This window comes from Corvus moneduloides, chromosome 1 (genome assembly GCF_009650955.1).
Source record: "Corvus moneduloides isolate bCorMon1 chromosome 1, bCorMon1.pri, whole genome shotgun sequence".
NCBI classification, from domain to species: domain Eukaryota; kingdom Metazoa; phylum Chordata; class Aves; order Passeriformes; family Corvidae; genus Corvus; species Corvus moneduloides.
Genome location: NC_045476.1, coordinates 75,911,410 through 75,933,710, shown reverse-complemented (window position 1 = coordinate 75,933,710; position 22,301 = coordinate 75,911,410). Strand labels below are relative to the sequence as shown.

The window sequence follows — 22,301 nt, the reverse complement described above, 5'->3', positions numbered from 1 at the left end:
AAGAGAGCTTTGTTTTTTAGCCTGGTCAAGCAGTTATTTTTACGTTAAGGAACACCTGAAATGTCTCCCCACACAGGGGAAGCCAAAGAGAACCACACAGGTGTGGGTTTCCATAGAATCATCAGGTGTTCTGATGCTTCTGATGCTGATCCAGCATTGTCTCAAGCAGAGCATTTCCCAGGACACCCAAACATGGCAAACTCGGGCTCTGGTGCAGCCAAGGTCAGCTTGCAGCAGACAATCAGTTCCAGACAACAAACAGACCCTTCACTCCCACACAAAGAAAAAGGATGCATTCTATAAAAATAATGAAAGCCAGCTAAAGTGTAACACACCCTAGAAAGGTGTAAGGATGGTTGGTGCTTTGGGATTTCCAATGCCAATAAACACTCTTTTCTCCTCTTTGTTAAACAATCTTCATACCTCCTTAGCACTTATGTCACTAAGGTCAAAATTACTGTCCCACAGCTGGACTGAAATGTCCATTTGTTTCTTGTTCCACAGGGAAACAAAGAAGAGATGGTGAAGCTTTCTGAGAAACTGGTAGTGAAAAACCAGTGAAAATATAATTAATATTATCAAAATATTTAATTTGCTCATGATTGAAGCTGACTTTTTAGGTAATGCTTTGAAATATTTGTCAACAAAATTCAGCAAGCCTGTTTTAAAAATGTCATTTCAACACACAGTTGAATAAAAATAATTTCCTTGATGCAAAAACAGATTTTAATTTTTATTTGTAAAAGAGGACAAAGTTTAAAGCCAACTGGTGAAATTTTGAGTAAAAACATACTATGGATAATTTAACCAGGTCTAATTAGCACACCTATGTTTCTTAAGCATTAAAGAAGAAAATGCAACCACATAAACCCAAAAACCTCATTACAAAATCAAATTATTCCTGCCCAAAATCACAAGGTATACTAAGCACTCAAAAATAAAGCCACCTAAAGCTGCTGAGGAAAATGGTCCCTTTATGCAACCAACATCTGCCCTGGGACAGGCTACTGAAGATAAGGGCAATGTAAATTTACAACACTCTAGAGTCCTATCAACATCTCGTCTCACTCTGTTTCCCATGTAAGCACACTCCCATTCCACCTTGCTGGCTGGGCATTGCCCATCAGCTGCCCACCCTCATTTCTCCTTGCAGGGGTTGTTATGGCAGCTGCCAGATCTTTCAGCTGCAGGTGGATCACTGTCTGGACTTTAGCTGTTGTCTTTAGAGACATCTCCCAGGAGAGCATTGGCAAACCACTTCAACCCAAAGGACTGTGAAAAACAGCAGATAAATTTTGCTTCCTTCTTCTTTCCCCCAACTTAACACATGGGCCACCTCCCCATGGAGCAAACAGGCCCTGCAGAGTGTTAGTGGCACTCTCCACTACGGGCAGCGTAGCCAAATAGATGAGCAAAAGATTTCAGCAGGCAGTGGAAATGGTGCGATTCTTCAGAAAGGAAAATCAGCCTGCTCATTGCTTAGAGAGCAATTAAAAATTAAATTTTCTTGCGTCCCAGAAATACTTCACCCTCTCGAATGCTGCTTCTTTTTATTATGGAACTCATATCAAGTACCAAAATAGGTATATATGAAACTCCCGTAACTCCTGTAATGATCTGTTATACTGGATACACTAATTTGACTGGTATGTATGAATAAAATTACAGTGAGATTTTCAGCTGGAAGGGACTGCAAGTGAGCAGTTTATCATTTAAATGCATTGGGAGTAATTCAATCACAGGAGGCTGTTACAACAATGCAGCGAGGAATAATAAACAGCAACACAATGGGCCCTAACTAGAGCAAAACAGTTTCCAGCCCTTTCAGATGGAAAACAAAGAATAAAACAAATCACAAACAGAAATCCCTCCACACAGATAGGAAAGCTCAACAATGGAGTTAAGGGAAAACAAGAGATATCTGCACCAGGCTCAATGGCATCCTTTCTCCCAGACAAGTACCAGCTTTTTACCCATTCCATGCTAGAGCAATTATGGGCATGTTATTATAGCACACAAGGCCAGAGAAATGGGTCCTCCTCCTTCCTGACCCACTGCAAGACACAAGGCCTGCAACCTGATCACATTCTTAATTCAAGAATCCTAGTGTTCTCCTGTCCTCACTGAGACCATCAACACCCCCATGCACCCAGAATGAGAGAGGTGGTCCTTCTTTCAGTAGTTGGATAGTTAATCTTATTTCATCCTTTGGATACTGCTCCTCTCTTACTCTCCTTGCAAAAATGCAGCTCCAGGGTTGCATCAGAAAAGCCTTAAAGTGTGGGGCGGCAGAAAGAGTTTAAAGAGAAAAAGCAAGGGAAGAAATAACAAAAAACACCAACAATATCCCAAACAATCTCATCAACAACAAGGAGGCAGAAATAACCATATTCTGAATAATTTACAAATTGAAAAAGGTGTTGTACTCACAACTGCTATATCTAAATGTATTTGCAGTCAGATAATACATAGTATCAAGACGTGAAAAAACGCTCTGTTTTTTCACATGAAAGGGAGTCCCCTCCATAAACAGGAGTGTACTCCTACCATGAAACTGCTGGGAAAAGTTATCAGTCACAAATAATAGTCATAAAGCCATTTCAACATTTAGCATTCCTCCATGGGCAATATCATTATACATGGCTTAAATAAATCCCTCCAGCACACAGTTGTGTCTTTATTACTTTCCTTAGAGGAAACTCAGGTAATTTGTTTTTTCTTTCCACTAAAATACATTTTATTTCATCTGCAAATTCAAGAACCTGACTGACAAAAGCCAAATTTAGGAATTGGTTGGGAAACTCCAAGGCCAATTGTTGCCTCGGAGATCCATCATTTCTAAAGGTCCATCATTTATTCTGAGGAAGACCTGCAAAAATGAAGTGGGGGGCATGCACATCAACAGGTTAGTGACCACTCACATACCCCTAATGCTTTTCAGAACTTTACCAGACAAATAGTATTTACATTGCAAAGCCATGTTGTGTGATGCAGATCGAGGAACCGTAACCCCAGACACACAATTAGATGCAAGCCAGCTAATTAACATTAGTGTGCCAACTGCCCCAAAAATCACACCAAAGGCCTGGGTATGTATACCAGAGATTCTGAGCTGGGCTTCTTATCCCTTGCTGATGGAGACTACTTCATTCATTAGGCACTGATGTTAATGGTGACGGTTTTCTATCCTGGATGAAACCTATTCCAGGGCTGACTGATGCCTTTTATGCCGACTGACTGAAACTGCAGTTATCCCAGAGACCTTCGACAAGGATCAGACAAGTGCACAAGCATCACTTCTACCCACTGGCAGAGATACTGACAGAGGTTTTCCTGCAGCCCCTGGGGTCAGAGCAGGTAGGGTTGGAAAAGTGGGGGAAGAAAAAGAAATGTTTCCACCGTTTTCTGATAAGTGGGTAGTCTGACACAGATTGCAAGTGACAGTGCAAAATGGGTGTTTATGGTGGCAGAGTCAACTTGTGAGAAGGAAAAGGGGAGCCTGAACCAAATCTGACAGGTGCACTGGTGAGATGAAGATCCAGAAACTCTTCGCCTTTGTTGTGATTAGACACACACACGCACACACACACACACATACACACACACACAGAGTCTCTTTTGCAAAGCAACCTGCATGACAGGATTTTGGCTATTTCAGTGACAGTTCTGGTGATGAGGGGATCCAGCTCTTTCTAAAAGCATCACTACACCAAGGAATTGATAATTTAGACTCTCAAGCAAAAACTGCACCTTACCGCTGCTACTTGCAGCAACCCCCCCATCCCTAAAGCAGCATCACTCGGATGACGCAGGAGAGGAAAGCAAAACAGCTCTTGGAACAAAGCTTTAAAGAGAAACTGTAATGTGGTTTAAGTTTCCCACGGGGCTGGCACTTTAGAATAGGGGGTTTGAGTGCTGCTGCTTCTCCAAACCAACAGAATAAGTGTTGGGTGATGGGCAGGATCCCAGCAAGCAGCTTCCTTAAAACACAGTTTCCAGAGGCACACAGAGCTGAAGGCACACTCTTGTAGCTGTGGTAAAATTCTTCAAGAGATGTCTCTAAAGACACACGGCACTGCAAGACAAGACTATAATTACTAGGACTGTTCAACAGGCCATGTAGTTTTTAACACAGTGCTGGAGTTTGGAATGGATTTTCAAGAAAAGCAGAATGAATGAATGAATGAATGAATGAATGAATGAGATGATTTACAGGCAATAAATAGATAATTTAATTCTGGGTGGTAATGCCATGTGCAGTCTTTAGAAAAAAACTGGGGGATTTGTAGTTGTCTGTCCTACTCACCAGGCACCACTCCTTTGATGTCGCTTTCTGTGTTCATCCTGTTCTTGTGCGTGAACTGAAGGATCAGTTCTTTGGATGCCTCAAACTGTTGTGTAGCCATCAACCACCGAAGGGACTCTGGGAAAATACTTTAAAGAGGGAAAACAGGTTAGGACTGCTTCCAGGTTTCTGTCAGAGGATGAACTGGTAGAGTTTTAGCTGCTCATTTAACCACTCAGAAGCCATGTAGTTATTTCAAAATACAGAAGAATAACTTTTGAAACAAAAAAGAGGGAAAACTGATTCGGAATGTGCAAATTAGCGATATTTGCTTTTACCCTGATTCACAAATGATAGAAAAACTATCCTATCACATGGAAATATGACACACTGGAATTTTGTAACATAGGACAGGTGCTCTGTCCATTAATATAACTTGAAAGAAGTGAGATGAAGAGGCAGCGCTGTCTGCAATAGACATTTGCTGCCAAGAAGGGAGTGAATGAGATGTGCAGTTTGCACATGGTAATTCAGACCAAAGAAAGAAAACAGCTGACAGAAGTAATTTGGGTTCTCTTTTAAAGACAGATGAAAGAGAAGAATTACTTCTTAGGACGATAAGCTTCCCCTGCTAAAGATAATATTATGTTAGTTGAGTTGCCTTAAAAATATATACATGCACACAGTTTAAAAAGTTCACTTTCCATCCAGTTGTTTCTTTCAAGAGCTAATATTAACCAGATTCACGAGCTTAACTCTTCCTTTTTTTCCAAATGAGTTTATTTTAATACGAAACCAAAAGAAATATGTAGCTCTTAGAACAAAACCCCAAAACCTCCCATACTTCTATAGGCATGAAAACTCTCAGATCTCACTCCAAGTATATTTTTTTTCACGTTAAGAGCCCGTTTTCACTACTCTTCAAAAAGACTTCACTAAAAAAAAAATTAACAACTACTTTTAGCTTCATATACGTAATATAACCTCAAATTTCCTGCACAAAGCACTGATCTTTGCTGTGGATGCTCCCCAGTTCTTATACTTCTAAGCAGTCAATTGCACCACTATTGTACTGTCTCCTAGGGTTGATACAATTTGGAAGACACCTTAGCAAAACCTCCAGCTGAGACAGAGAAGGTATTTTTGGAAAAAGAAATAAAAAGGAGAGAAATCAGGCAGACTGCAGTCTCAATGATATCAGCCAATAAAAATATATAACAACCATGATGACAGCCATTCAGCTTGACAGATTATCTACTACCCCTTGTGCTGCACAGATGCTTTGGCATATTCTCCAGCAGAAAGTCTTGTAAAGCAAAAGCATTTTTTTGGAAGTACTAAGGACCTTTTGAATGCAAAATCTCTGCATGCTTGCCCCTGGAGAGGGTAAAGCCAGCCACTAGCCTAAAAGCTTCAGATTTTTAGCAGTCTGCTTACAGGTTCCAAGCAACAAGTCCTATGATGACCACCCGCACCAAGGGAAAGGAAAGGAGCCACAAGGATGGGCATCAGAGGGTGGGAACAAACATGTCTTTTATCTACTGGCTCCTGCAGGTTTCTCAAACTGGAAGTGGTGAAGCCTAGCATTTTTCAGGTACTCCATCACTCAGCGTGAGCAGTGAGATGTTCCTTCGGGATCCTTAAAAACCCGTGGGCTGCCTTGAGTCCAGGTCATCAGCCCAGTCGCATTCAATTAGAACCACCATGGTCACAAATTCTCAAACAATGTAACACACCAAGTCTGGTTGCACCCAATGGACTCTCACAGCCAGAGTAGAAGTCCAGTCATATTCAGTAACTCTCACGGCCAGATGCAAAAGTGTCACTTATCGAGCAACAGGAATGCAGGTTCTTGGGTTGCTGGTGATAAACAGACTGTGGAAGCACACACCAGTACCTAAAGTATGAATAACACAGCCATTGATAGATGCATTAAATTGTGAGATGACTAAGTAGCACTAAAAGTATGATCACAAACACAAGCCTGCTCTTTGAATTTCCTGAAGAAACACTTGGTATTGTTGAGTGTTTGAGTCTTACACAACAGGCGATAAGAGAGGAGACAGGTACAGCCCATCGATGGTCCCAGGATACAAAGGTGAAGTCTCCTCTGACCTCCTTCCTCAGTTAAGCTACATTTATAATGTTTTCTTTGAGGGAAAGGAAAAGGTAAACTTACAGTTGATGTCACTTCATGTTTAGGTTGGAATTTGGGTGGCTTCAATCATTAGTAAAGGTGGCGGTGTGAAAAGTAGTACATATTTTCAAGCTAATGTGGTGAAGTTTAGCTTTTGGTCACCTTTTGGGTCATTCCTTTGGTTTACAGTTCCCATCAGCTGCATTGTTTTAAACAGAGCATGGCCACAACCCCTTTGTGCCACTCCATCCTTTGTTTCCTCTCTCCCTTGGAGGTGTACACCAAGCTCCCTCAATGTTCCTGCTCCAAGGTGTGCAGGCAGTTTGTCCCTGGTGAACCACAGCCAATGCATGCACTCCTTCCTGCTGAACTTTGGTTTTCAGTATTTTCCTCACATAGCTGGTTGATGGTCTGCTACCTCCTCCATCAGCAAGGAAAAGGCCATGCTTTTACAGCTGAGTAAAAGAACAGGGGGTGGGTAGGGTTATACATTCATCTCTTGTTCCACAGTTGCTGCTGCTTGGGAGAGGAGAGGGGGATGAGTGGAAGGCAGACTGGAGAAAAAGGATCCCAAGATTCAGAAATCCTAAGAGGAGAGAAGAATCCTTGACAGACAAACACCAGGAAGGTACCACATGTAGCTGGAAGGAGAACTGTGATTCTGTGCAGATGGATGGAAAATGGACACCCATGGAAAGATTGTAATGTGTTGTCAATTAGGGGTCTGTCCCAGGGCAACAAGCCCAGTTTTTGCAACTTTGTGTCTTGGTGAGGGTAAATCCTGTCTAAAAGCACCAGAAAAGAACCAACCACCTCTTCCCATTTCTCCAGTTTTCATCAGAGGGAAGCAGGAGTTTATTTCAAATTATTGATACCTTTGCTGACATTCATGGCATCATCCTGTCTGGAGCTGCCTTCATCCAAGGGAGAGGAAATAAGGTCTCTGTATAACTGGAGCTCCCCTTCCCTTATGGCTCTAATACACGCACACCTGAAAGGAGTCTAACTTCTATTAACTTATCTTTATACACTTGTCACAAACCCCTGTGCCCATGTCGGGCTTACATGGGAGCCTTTCTGCCCTTCCAGAATGACCTAAGAGCCCAGTAGTGACGTCTGCTCCATACCTTTGTATCCAAGCCCATCTGCCCATCCCTCCCAGACAAATCTGCTGCCTCTCCCTTTCCCCCCATGCGTGCCCAGCTTCCCAATCCATTCAGCCATGCAACTTCTGGGGACTGTATAGCCTGCCATGGGCATGTGGCCTAAAGAAGAGCAAAACCCTAGGTGGGAAGAGGGCTAAGCCCCAGCCTGGAGGGGCAAACAGCACTCTCACAGCAGGAGATGGAAGCAAGGAGAGAAGAGAGGAAGGAGGAGGCAGTGCAGGGGCTATTTGCTATCTGTTATTGGACTCACTGCTTTGGGTACACGATGCAGAATTAACAAGCAGTGCAGTTTTCCAGTTCTTCTTTTATTACCAATCAGTTTTCTTCCTTTATCTGTAACACATGCTGGGGGCGCACGTTCCATTCAGAAGGAAAGAGAGAGGTAATAAAATGGTAACACTTTCCAGAGAATATGCAACAGATGGAAGTGAAAAGCCTAAGAGAAAAGCACATACTGTACTGACAATATAATTACATAGGCATCTCAACCAAGGTTCATTTCTGCAAATGGAAAAATCCTGGGCTGCGTTAATCCCGATCCTCTGGCTATTACCACTATTTATCTAGCTGCTATGTCCCACAATATGAGGGGGACTCATTTGCTTGGTTTGCCTGCCCTGCCCAGCTAAAAAGCCACAGAGCTCTTGCAGATTACAAAATAAATGTTAGCATTTCCTGTTGCTTTCAATGTCACCCAGGAACGACCTCTCAACAGGAATGTACGCGACCCTGCCAAAGCCACCTGAAAATGTGTGGCCTCCAGAAGAGGGAGGGATGTCTGCTCTCCATGCCATCCCCCATGTTCATTAGGCATCTCCATACTACTGTACCATCCTTATGGACACAAATATCTATAAACATCATGCTTGATATTGGGTTTTATCCAGTGGTGGACATCAGGCACTTCAGCTGGAGGGCATCACAACAGGAGGCTTTGGAGCAGACCAGCATGTGCATAACATACTGCAGGTATGGGAGGGGAGAACAGCATCACAGGTGAACAAAACCACTCTTCATTATTCATCAAGATTAACACTATCAAGATGAGGCTATTTAAATGTTGTATGTTGGAATACAGGGGTAACACCCCCACCTCTGCTGCCATTATCTTGCAAGGGACTTGTAACTCTCCTGAGTGCTGCATTTTGCCCATGCTGAGGCATGTCTACCTTGGGAATAAGCAGTGAAATCCCCACTGAGGGTTACCACCATCAACACCGGAGGGCTCTGTTAGAAGTTAACACAAAAATATAACTGTTAAAAGTTCTTACATACTGTAACAAGTTTTTACATGTTGTAACTTGTCAGGCATTACAACTAGCAGGCTAGCTCACCATGGTACATAACAAGCTTGGTCCTGCACAGAGTAGTGGCCTTTTTCTTCATTTTTCTCAGGGCACAACAACTAAATATTTTAGACTTGCTAGTGTTATTTTTCAAATTAATGATCTAGCATGCTCTTATTGTTATGGTTTTGTACAACACTGCTCTCATAAGTCTCTGTTGTCTTATGCCACCACTGCATGTCACTATTAAGACAGAACAACAAATAAATAGTTTTTGGAATGTTTATAAACTCACGGTGGGGATGGACGTGGCACTATTCCCAAGGTGAAAGCCATCCTACTTCTCCCAGGATAGCCATACCAACACCACAGTGCCACACGCAGAGAGGAGTGGGACCAGTTGGGAGCAGGGAATTCCTTGTAGGAACAATCCTGAGCCACTGCCTGGCACAGCCCAGCCATCCAGACTTCAGCAGAGCATGTGCTAATTTGGGCAAAATCAAGTCTAGTTCAGGGCTGATTACCTCACGCACACAAAACATCCAAGTGTGCTTGTTCCAGGGCTGACAGATGTTATTTGTAACTTTTCTTGGATCAAAGACACCAAACAGTGTCAGTCCAGAACCACAACATAGGTATTAAGGGAAAATACAGCCATGCAGTCACAATCTGACAACAGCTAGGCTGGGATGCATCCTCTCAAGAACTATTTTAGCCTTTAAAGGGGAAGTGACAGCCAGAATAATAACAAAATGCAACTTCACCTTAGTGAAAGGGGACTATCTCCCACATGCCCACCGTGTTGCAGGATGTAGTATATGTGCACACTACAGCAGATTATAAAGTTACTCTTTCTTATTTCAAAGTCAAGCCTTTGCAGAAGGTGAATGGAAGAACAGAGGGAAAGGCTCATATGTATTGTGAAGCACACACACTTCCCAAGAGCGGAGCATCTCCCAAGTCGAGCGTCAGGAGCTCGCTGTCTTTGACCTGGCAGGAGGAAGAAATACTTACACCCAGTAGAACAGCATCAGCAGGAAGGGACAGATGATGACGGCCTGGAGGACCTGCCAGTCCCTGCAGAGGGCAGCCAGCCCCGGCATGAGGAACTGCCCTGCCATCTCGATGAAGCTCGCCACCATGGTGATCATGAACCGGTGCCCGGGAGGACACAGCTCTATCCCTGAAACACAGAGCACACAGACAATCAGCCCCCCACCAGCAAAGACACCCTCAAAACATTTCTAAGAAACTTCCAGGGAGTTCATGTCCTTCAGGAGCTTCGGTCAAAGTTATGCAGAATCAAATAAATTTTGCTTCCTCCCATATTCAGGCTCTAGAGAAGCCCATTAACAGGTGTCTGGGGTGCAAACATTGCAATTTCCATATACCTGCTGTATCCTCATTGCCAGAGTTCCTTCAGTCTCTGCCTAGGGAAGCATTTTACCAAGTAATAAGGTATTTATTTTTAAAAGGGAATGTAGAGTTAAACACAAGCCAAAGATCTTGGGTCATGCCTTTTCACACTTCTCAGAGACACCACCTGCCTTTCCAAACAGTTTGCTGGGAGGCAGAAGAGCACAGCTCTCAGCAGGATGCAGGCTCTCAGCTCATATGGGATGCCACCTGCCCACAGCTTAATATGCTCTGACTCAGCCAATTCCAAGCTGGATTTTGCTGAGCGTGTTGTTTCTGGGTTTGCTTTTCCCAATAGCTTATCTTGATCAACTTTCAAACAAGCCAACCTCCCATCTGCCTTATCCTGCCCTCCATCCTTCCTTTTGCTGTGGGGCAGTTTACCATCATCACTGGCAACTTTGGTTGCCTCAGCTGTCTTGTGACAAGAGAGTAGATAAAACTCAGTTTAGTAGATAAAATGTTTCCTTAAACCCTGAATTCTGGCTATCTTTTATTCAGTCAGAAAATGAATTTATCAGAATCACAGCCTACCAACAAAAATTTAAAAAGTCACAGAAGAAACAGCAAACACAAAAATTGGACTGGCTTGTGGAAATTTTTTCACCAGTAAGATTGCAATAGAAGCCTCTATTTCATATTTCCCATTTGCCCACATCCGCTTGCACAGACTAATTCTTTAGCTCAATAAACCTGCCACAAATGTTGCGTAGCACTTATTGGAATGCTGATACAGAAAGAGGCTTGTAAACATTCGTGATATGTTGCTGTCGGCATTGTTGTTTTTCTATGGGGTGTTCCCTACGGTTGTTTTAAACTAGAATTCAATGGTTATTAAAATAGCAACTGAAAAACTGTAAGAAAATAGAAAGAGATGACAGCTGCTTCTCCATTCACTCTCTAATCTGCAGCTTGTCAGCATATATCACTGTAACACAGATTTAAACTAACCGACCAGGAACTACCTTGTAGATCAAATGTAGGATTAAACACAACACGTGCTCCCTGTCTTTACAGCCAATACAAAAACTACCAATGGATTTTTGCCAATACAAAAGGAAAATATATCTGTTGTCAGGCAGCCCAAATTTTCATTAGCCTAACCACAAACACAGCAGCTTTGGAAAGAAAATGGGGAGAAAAAGCCCTCAAAGACTCTTGTATGCTATAAAAGGCTTTTACATTTTAATTTGGTAAACAAGATTAAAACACAGAGCTCCTTATGACATTAATATGGTTTCATTCTTACTAATGAAGTACCTCAAGCCTAGGCAATTTTTTTTGTTCTATGCAAAGAGATCACTTCCGTTTTATTTCTCTAATCTCCAAATAAAACTGCTTCTGTTTGTTTTTCTAAACCTTAAAGTCACACTCCAATATTCCTTCATTAAGTACAAGGTTGAGTTCTGTTGCTACAGAAATGGGAAGTCTGCATTAGATACGTAAGGCTTTGTCATTTCAATTGCATTGCTCAGGTTAGTATCAGGTAAAAATAAAAAAAACCAAGATATCAACTTTTATATAAAGTCAGGAAGAGGTGTCCACATAATAGAAGTATATTTTTTAAATCACTGGTGCGCAGTTAAAAAACTCCACATGCAGCAGTTATTCATTGTATAGAAAGGATATGGCTTCAGAGATTGTTTAGCATCTATTTTCTTCTCTGGATTATCACACGCATATGATCAATTTCTGCCCTTTCCTCTAAAAAAGCTGGAGATGACAAAAAATAATCTCTGCTGTAGCTTGACTTTCAAGCAACAGCAGCAGCATATGAAATATCACCTCTCTGTTGAAATGTTCTAGGTATTAGGACAGCCTACTGACTTTCCAATATATCTGGCTTCAATTTTGTATAAAAAAAGATTCAGCACTGCAGTTTCTAGCAAGCATCTATCAGTCAACCCTTTCCCACCTCTGCAGCAAAGCCACTCTCCACAGCAGCTGTGCCCTAGCAGCAGGAAAGGCATCCAGTTGATGCTCACACTGAGGCCTCCATGCACCCAGGCACGAGGCCTCTGTGGCCGCAACAATTTCCACCCCGTTCACGTGATAAAACTACCAGCTCAGACAAAATCACTACAAGACTGAGATCAGCTTTACCCACCCATGGCAAATCGAGCGAGCAAGATCCAGCTTCCTGAATCAATGAAAAAGTTTCCATCTCAGTTACTTCGTGGAGCATGGAGCAAGCCCTTGTCATACACGCTAATCATGGAAATTATCATCAATACCAGAAACTCCCAGATACATCCATTTGCTCTATTTGCAAAATTTTGTGTGGGCAAGGAGACACGCATGTAAAGGATTCTGCTTCCTTGCCCAGCATTTCTACTCTATGCAGCTCAGTCAGAGCAGCAGATCCAACTCAGAGACCTAATTTCCCTAAGTCCCTGGCAAGTGATCGTACAGGCAAGTTAAAACATGCATGCAAAGCAGTCCTGCAGTACTTGGGCAGTGAAATCAGGCATGCTCAGGACACATGGGACAGGCTCTCTCACAGTCAATAGGCACTAAGCAACAGTGGACAAACAAGCTGGACCCAGACAACCCCTGTGGCAAAATTACTCCACACACAACCCAGCCTGAGGGCAGCCGTCTTACCCCAGGTATTTTCCAGACCTGGGCCCCACAGGCATCACAGGCACAGACACTGAACACACGAGACTCACTGCACAGCATATACCTTTGGCTGGGAAGTGTGGAAACCGGGTCCTGGGGCCAGACATGTTATGCCCATGAGCTCTCAGACTTGTTGGGGTGTGAGTGAGGGAGCGAATGAAAAACCTCTGCAGTGCCCCGGGGACTCAGCCCCACTGCCTTGTGCAGGACGTCACTGCCCTGGGCACCAGCAGAGAGAGGCATGATAAAACCACAGGTCGGACACCAGGTTAAACAATTCAAATGCACCAGCACTGGAGACAAGAGGTACAAGGACTTTGCATCAGAAAGGGCAAACTGTCTTTGCTAGCAGCTTCTCTCCCTGGCACTGGGATGGATAAACTGGGCTGATATCATCCTTTACAACAGTTTTTCAGGCAGCCTCTTCTGTAAAAGAAGATGGGAAATGGAGATAAAATCACTTAAATATGCCACAGCCTGACATCTGAAATGTTATCCTCTCCCCTTTCCAGCTGGCTTTTCTGTCCCATCCTCTCCACCTGCAGCTGTGGAAGAAGCAGTGAGACAGACAGGAGACTGGAAAGAACTGCAGTATCACTAGGTTAACATCAGCTCATGTTGCCACACAGCATGGCACTGCGTAGCCCACCTCCTCCAAATCCCACCAGGTAAGCTGTCACTGCCATGGAGAGACTAAGAGCCACATCCTGTCCTTTCTCACTTGATCTTCCACTTGCACACTGGTGATGATCTGTTTCAGATTTCCAAAACCCTCTCATTTGTCTTAAAAGGCTGACACTTATTCTTAGAATATTTGCACAAGGATGAAAGGCAAACAGTTTTATTTAAAGACAAAAATAAAGAAGTTAAGTCATTTGCAAACAACGTGTCAAGAGGAAAAAGAGGCCACACTGCACTGCCTGAACAATTCTCTAGCATTTACTCGCCCATCTCCAGACCCAAAACACAAAGCAATTCTTGTTCTGCAGCCCAAGTGTTAGCTGCATTTGAAACCACAAGGTAGCAGCTTTTTGTGCCTTTCCAGTTTTCTCTCTTTGCCCAGTTTCCATCTGTGAGCCACCAACACTGTAATTATATAGGAGTATCCCTTAGAGAAAATGGCCAAGACAAAGCATCTGAAGTCTGGCCAACAGCATTCACACTGAAAAAATCCCCAAGGAGACAGTCTGATTCTAGATTCAAATTCACATTTGCACATTTTATTAAAAAACCCCCAAACAAAATCCCCCAATTTGTGACAGTTTCCCCCATATTACTGCACACCCAATATCCTTAATTTAAGCACCCCTCTAAGATGTTCCTCTGCTCCAAAAGGGAGGAAAATAATGAGACTCAGGTGAAAGAAACTCATAATTTGAGAAGAATTCTCCAGCAACATAGCTTTAGGTGTAAAATGTGGGACACCAGAAATTCCCAGTGACAGTAACATACTACAGCACCAGGGCTGTGTTTGCCTCAGCCCCAGCAGTTGCTCTGCTCAGCCAAAAATCAAGTGCAGGATGTGACCCTGAGAAAGAATTTTGCATTTTGGACTCTGCTTTTCATCAGAGCACAAAAGGAAATAAAAAAAAAATCTCTAAGAGAATTTAGTTTCCCAAGCTGTTCAGCACCTCCAGCACGTCCCACCACCTCCATGCTCCCTGAGGTCACCCCTTTGGCACAAGGAACCTCTGTCACAGTGATCTTGAAGACTGCTGGGAGGTCACCCTGTCCCTGCTGCTGCTGTGTTTCCTAATTCCCACCAAGCTCTCTCAAACCTCTGGGACCTTGTCTTCTTCCAACACTCTCTGTGGGATTTGCCCTCTGCTGTACACAAATCATCTCAATACTCCTAGAATAACATGGCCCCAAAGCCAGCTTTTGGCTAGCTGATCAGATAAATTTGCAGCAAAAACTATCAATAACTCCCAGACAAGGTCGCAGCTGGCTGCTAGGGGGACAGGAAAATAAAATCCAGCATATTTGCTTATATACACAAATTTCCCCTTGGTTACTAGACACAAATTTCTAAGAGCTGCAAGCCCTACCTGTGGGCTACATACACTTCTCATCTCTCAATCACCACACTTGTGATTCAGTCCTGGCTGAAACGGCCCAGGCTAAGCCAGCACTCACTCCTGGCTGAGTTTAGACAAGGAACACATCATCTTGATTGCCTTTGCTGTCACCAGGAGGAAAGAAGCATCACATGTAAATACAGTTTATTAGGGAACAGCAAATGAAGTAACTCGTGGAAGTAAAGGTTATCACACACACAGCAGTGCACAGACAACCACCAATTGATGTAAGCACAGGACAGAGACAGAGTGAAAGGGAAGGAAAAATCTAATATCCTCTCTGGAGAAATCCAATCCACTTCCAAGCAAAGAGAACAGTAATAGACTGAACCTCCAGTGGCCGAGTAAGAAAATAGTATTATTTTCCCCCAACAGCACATCAGGACCGAAGTTACTCTAAAATACATCTGTGAAGTGACAAAGGTGCTCCTTCAAAGGTACTTTTCTACACATCATCGGTTTGGTGAGAGTTCTTTCAAACACATGCTAGCCCACCGTTTAATTAACACATTTAAAATGTGTCAAATCAGTCGCCTGTGCACTGACATAAGCTGAGCTGATGGAGCCGTCAGGCTGGCACCAAGGCAGGCAGCCAGCATGACACCTCACCAGACGTGCAGGGGCACACTTAATTTCTGACCTCAGTGGATAGCCTGGATCTACTGGATGGAGCCATCTTGATGGGGAAATATGTACTCAGAACAGATTTCTTTCTTACCAAAATTAGATCAGATGTTCATTTGGTGTGCAAGGACCAGGATAGTGCTAAAACTGATGCCAGGCAAAATACCCTTTAGATACACTATGGGGCCTCACAGAGAGGCATAGCATGAAAAAAGTAAATATGGCTACACCTCTCATGCACAATCCAACTAAAACACAAGGTGCAACTTTCCCTCTCTTTACTTTCCACATGCCTGACTCACTCCTGTAAGGCACAAATGAGCAACACACCATCCCTATTTCAAGCCTGGTACTGCTCAACTGGGTCAGGATATTTTAGGAGAAGCTCTCCTCTGAGTTGTAGACAGTCTGTAGCTACCCACAGGTGGAGGGTTTGGACCACAAACACGGAGCCAGGTTGGGTTCAACGCAGGGTGTTTGCTTAATCCTCATTACCTCAATTGCAGGAGCTGTGGACTTCCCGGGCATGATGCATATGCAGCTGAAAAGGGCAGGTCAAGGGTGACCTTGGCTTCTCCAGGGACAGGAGACCCTGAGCAGAGGCTGCCTGACCAGTGCGTGGGATGCAGAGATGTCTGCAACCATGCCCTGGCTGCAAGCTGTCTCCCAAGGAGCTTCAGTGGAAGAGAAAGAAGCACGTGTCATTCCTCTGCTCCTGCCATGGCATCTGTATTTGCCAAATTTTACATTGCACAAGACAAACAACATCTTACAAAACAGAAGGCTTGCTGTGTAAGAAACCTTTAACACACCATGCTGCCTGCCATTCACAAAGTAATAAACCCAAAGAAATGTTAAATCACATTTTAGGTACCGCAGTTGCCATTTATCCTACTTCCAGAGGAAACAAGCAGCATCTCTGCAGCTCCCAGTCAACAGTGACTTTTGGTGACAGTTCCAGTATGTGAATAACAGCATTATGAAACAACACAAGGAGAATGCCCCTGGAAACCCAATCAGCAGTGACAAAGAGCATGAGAAATGAGTAGATACAGAACACACTAATTTCAGTATTAAGATGACTTAATTTAAATGAAATTAAAAAGTGATTAAAAAGCTTTATCATGACATACATTTCTATATATGTTAATTGCCCTCTATAAAAAAATTCTCATGCACCTCCAGTCTAGAATTTCCTACCCCCCTTAAGATACTCTCCAAACCCATATAAATATTTGTTTTTTCACAAAACTCTTTCTTGTTCCAAAAAAGTGGCTTTCTCTAAAGGAAATGCACAATCAGTCATAGCAATGTTTTGCAAACGTAACACCTCTGCTGTTCTCAACAGCTGGAACCTTTTCTCTTAGCAGGATCTAAATCATTACTGGCATCTTTTTGACAGGAGTGTATGAGAGGAGCTGAAACAAAAACTGGTGTGAGATGTATCAGAGGAGCTCATTTTCTTTGATGCTTTAGTTGAAAGGGATCTGCATCTGTATTTGTTAGTGAATTTTTAACAACATTGTAGCTACTTAAAATAAGAACAGAGAAGAAATTAAATAGTTGGAAATCTGCACATCTCTTAATTTACCAACTGGCAAACAATATTCCAACAGCAGCTGTTTCAAAAGCTCAGTTTGCAACCTCCAGATGGATGATGATCCTCAAAGAAGCAGGAACAAAGACTTAACAGCCTAACACCTTGTTTCAGGTCTATTAAATGCTTCCCAGCTCACTGAGACAGCAGGGCAGCCCCTCTCTCTGCAAGCGCTGGTCCCACATGAGGTGCTCCTCCAAGGAGGATTTTTTCACCATTACCATCATGCTGTTGGATGAGTGAATAAATGCGCTGAGCCCTGGATTTGAGCACATTCTCAGCAGAACTGCATACTGCTAACAAGAATTTGACACGGGAGACTTGAGTTGGTTGCAGCCTAGCTTATCAAACAGAAAAGACAAGCATGGAAGAAAACTAAATGGAGGACCAAGAAATATACCTGGTGCTTTTTAGGTCATAATAAAGCTCTGCCTGCCCTGCACCCCCTCCCTCAGATCAAAGGGAGACAGCTCATCTGAAGCACTGCACACCCAGAGGCACAAGCCCCGGAAAGCATCTTGCTCCTTTCACTTGTGTCAACTTTAAAACAAGCCCTCCATGTGCTTACATACACAGAGCCTAAGCAAACATTGGGTGCTGTTTATTAACCACTCATAAATACAATTGTAACCCCATACACATGTGCATATATATAAACACACACACACGTGCATATTTATGGATACGTGTAACATGTAGATATAACTGTAAAGGCAAAAGCCCCTAGTTCCTTTTCCTCCCCTGATCCCCCTGTGATGTCAGATGCAATAAGTGGAAATTAGGGTGATGCCCTGAATAACCCATTCCATCTCAGAGGACCTGAATTGCTCAGGTGGCATCACCATGTCGGAGAGAGCCCAGAACACCGCAGTGCTGGCTGAAAGCATGCACTGAGGGCCAGCAGAAGTGCCGGCGATTTAATCAGAAGCAATTAGTGAGCCTCTTTGTGAAAGGCTGTCACACATTTGGCCCCCAGGGCACCCTCGTTTTAAAAGATTTATGCCACGCACTCTGGATAGATATTTAATGAACACTGTGAAAGGGGACCTGCAGGGATTCAGAGCCAATGGGCTGCTATATTTTGGGTGCTTTAAACAACACATGCATTCACTGGAGAAGGAGGTGCCACTCAGACTAAGGGGTGACTTTTGCATTAATAATTCCCTGTCTCTGGGGTTCAGCATTAACCCTGACACAGGTCTGGGGAAGGCAGAGACAGGCAGACAGACAGAATGGGGATGCCCGCCCTACAAGAGAGAACCATGCCAAACACTGCACACCACCACTGTGCCTGAATAAGCACAGGCAGGATAGCCCCTGGTCAGGCCTCCTCTAATTTTAAGCCCATAAGGATACAAAAAGAAAAATGAGGCTGTGGTAATGTATAGGTGGTGAGAAAACTCCTCCGGATATAAAAGCAGATGGTGCACAGTTAGAAGTAGTACAGATACTACTTTTTCCCTTCCGTTTCCCAGTGAGCTTTTATCTTCCAAGTAACATTCCCATAAGGGAAGAAAAAACATATTCTAGGGCAAAAAGAGGAAAGACCAGTGAAGATTTCCTTTTGGTCAATAGATTTTAAAGGGAAAAAGATATGACATCCTACCTTGGGAAAAAACCTGCTTCCTGTAGCAATGAAAGTTTCATTTTTCATTCAAATCAAGTCTTAAGTTTTTAGTAACAGGCTTTTATTCCTTATGTGAAATGCATTATCTCTATGCTGTAGAGAACACTTTCCACCCCTCTGTGCACACAGAGTGCTCTGTACAGTGGGGTCTGCTTGTGGCTGGTTTGTGGGCACTTCTGCAGCAAAGAGCATAATTCAATGGGCTCAGTGACAGTGCACAAAACTTGTCAGGGAAAGAACACTGCCTTTCCAGTCCTCTCCAAGCACATCTCTGTTTCAAGCCAAGGGTAACTCAGCAGGCTAACACACCTGTAGTTGCACACACAGAGAGGTGAGCACAGTGGAATATCTCTCAAATGCTGCTGTCACATACATAATTAAAATGACCTTGTAATTGCCAAAGCTTAAATATTCCTTAAATTTCTTCCTTGCTGTCTTTACAAATACCATGTGTGAAAACTTTTTTCCTGTTAAGTACCAGAATTCTTTGATTTGGTAAAATCTGACAAGACGGTGAAGAACAATAAAAAGGGAACTGGCATTACAACGCCTCCAGCATCTCATATCTCCATGTAAATTGCTGCACTAAGGATATCTGTGCAATACCAAACCAGACCACCCAAAAACATCCACTGGGATTCAAAGTTTATCTAGACTCAACCCTGAAAAATGTGTGAGTTTGTTCAAGAGTCTCTCACAGCCAAGATGAATATGTAGCTTCATTGGTTTCAAATATTAATGTATCCTGTTAAAACAGGGGTAAGAGCTCAATTTTTTTGCTGAATAGATGGAAAGTCTCCTATTGCTTTGTAATAACTTCGGAAAAGAGAAAGATCATGTTTCTTCACATCTTCCTTCTATGGAAGCCAGCAAGTAGGCTGGGAATAGAGGGATCTTCGCAAGTAGAAGCCATCCTCCCATGGGGTATGCTCACTTCTCTGCGGTGAAAGACCTCTTTCAAGAAACTCCTGCCACTTACAGAGGAGTTGAAATATGGCAACACTTGCTGATTTGTTCCAAATAAAACTAGAATGAATTGCTGAGCTAATTAATAACCCAATATTAAAAGGAAACCAAGCTCCTTGGAAAGAATCCAGCTGCAATTCATGAAAGCGGATTTCATGTGTTCTGATTACAACAGTAGTAGACTTTGTACACATCACAGCTACAGCTAAAATTGTGAAGATATACACCCATACCCACACCTGGAGAAATGAATGACTTTTAACCTTCTCTTAGCAGTATCTAAGTTTCTCTACATTATTTTTTGTTTCAAATTCAAGCTCCTGTTAAGTGGTGCTTTGCCGTACCTGTGATGGTACAAAGATAAGAACTGTGGGTAGAGTTAATGCTGTCTAGGAGACCACCTGGCAGAGCCTGGTGTAGACTTCACCTTGCCTAGGTACAGTCAAGCTGTACTCTTAAGGTCAGAGGATCTTAGGGAGGTTGTCTCTGCTGTAAGTTCTGCTACTGACTTTGAAGACAAATGCACACTGCAAGCAGTTTCTCCACTAATTGTATTTTTGTTTGTGCATCAATACTTAGATTGCTTATAGTATATAAATGACAACATGAATCTTATGTGCTGTTTCCTATGCATGAGTTGCATTGTGTGTGGTGTTAGATCATCCCTGCTCAGGGAACAGTTTCAGGTACTTCAAAAAAAGCTCCTATATTTACCACCCTCTTGTAGCAAGAGAAAAATGTATAGAAGGTGGGAGAGTGAGAAAGAATGACGAAAAGAAGACTGTGGTCATGGGAGGGGAGAGATAATGAACAGAGGGATTGCCCCTGGCTCATTGTATCAGATTTCCTTCCCACACTCAGCTTTGAATAAATCATTCCATTGCTTGACACAACAGAAATAATTCAGTTACTGTTTCCAAATTTTCCTTTGTCTTCTTGCAGAGCCAGCAGGGGGATAAAAAAGGGCTGAACTGGAAAAGTACAAGAGCTGAGATCAGTTTTCCACTCAAACACCTATTTGTGCCCTAACCGTATTCAACCACATAAAGGAACGTGGTAAACTACATGAGAATTTCTATCCATGAGAAAAATGCTGGGAGATAGGAGGAAAAAAGCCTCCATAGCTGATCCTGCCTTTTCTGGTGTGACAGTGGGTCCTCAGCTCCAGGGCTCGGACAACACCAGCTCCCAGGGCAAGCCCCTGTACCTGCAGACACACAGCAAACCTGAGCACACTGTGGGTATGTGTTCCCCCAAAAGCAACACAGGAATGTCTTAGGGGCTTGACTATTTCCCAAGTCAGGTAATTACACATCCAACAGAATAAGAAACACTCTCCCTGACTCCAGAGCAGCACCAGGCACATGGCTCAAGGGCAAAACATCCCTATGAAAAGAGGGCAGAGCCCTTTGCCAGACTATTCACACCACAAACCTACAAACTGCTTTCTCAAACACTTGTGGGAACAAGGAACTGATTCCTGACTACAGTCTTACCTTATGAGTTGCACAGTCCAATTAGGAAAACTGCCTTGTACCTTATATCCAGATTTTACCAAGTTACCAGTTAAAGAACTATATCCAAAAGGCATTCTGGGTTACATGGGAAGTAAGCATCACCAAATCTGAAAGATCTGTTTTTGCTGAAACAAAGACTGTGGACACATAATTCAAAAAATAAAATTAATGTTCGCTTACATTTGTATATGTTTACAGAAGCAGAGAAGACAAAAACTGCTCCCCTGTCTTGTTGGGTGATGTTTCTAATCAAATTTGGAATTTCTCCAGACCCCTAGAGAAAGCTGCTGCACAAGGCTCTCTGGCACTGGACAGTAAGCAGATCTCTTTACACCTCCCTGTTCACTTGCATGACATTCCCAGACACAGGGAAGGTTTAATCACTGTTTTTTCATCTAAAAACAGGGCCAGAGCTGGAGGAACTGGAAAACTTGGTCTGTTCCAGGTGCCTCCTGAGGGCTTTGCATGGGGAAGAACCCTCCTGCGGCACTGCCTGCCTCAATACAGAACACCAAATGTAAGCTCAGGTTTTTAATAATGGGGCCTTGTGTTATTATTATTCTTTGCTTATTTTAACAGCAATATGAGGCTATATATGGCTATGCCACAATGAAATACAGAATTTAGAAATTAGAGCTACAAAATTAATGACTAAATAACAATTCAGTTAAGCCATTTCTTCAGCCACTTCCTCACAGTTACAATTTAGCCAGATGTTTCACACGGAAGCAGGAATATCTTTTCTACCAAGAGTATGAATAGACAGAAGTAAACAAAAAAACCCCTTTTCTAAATACACCAACTTCCTTTCCAGCTCTTGCCCAAAGGAGAGGAAATGTCAGGCACTCACAAAGGCTGGGTGACATAACACCTGACTTGCTCCAGATGAGTGAGGTGCCAGACATCCGCATCAGAAATCCCAAACGTGGGAGCAGCCCAAGCCACACAGAACCTGTGCAGCTTTGTATACAATCTCGGCA

At 43.0% G+C, this 22,301-nt stretch overlaps 1 protein-coding gene across 2 annotated transcripts in view; it reads right to left on the bottom strand.

The window, feature by feature from the left end:
* The window catches only part of SLC22A23 (solute carrier family 22 member 23), a 108,780-nt gene that overhangs the window by 25,392 nt on the left and 61,087 nt on the right, over positions 1-22,301 (bottom strand). For both annotated transcript variants that reach the window (XM_032116448.1, XM_032116456.1), the window contains exons 4-5: positions 9,889-10,057; positions 4,307-4,434 (exon numbers count right to left, since the gene is read on the bottom strand). In XM_032116448.1, coding sequence (XP_031972339.1) covers positions 4,307-4,434; positions 9,889-10,057 — 297 coding nt within the window. The remainder of the gene's footprint in view (positions 1-4,306; positions 4,435-9,888; positions 10,058-22,301) is intronic.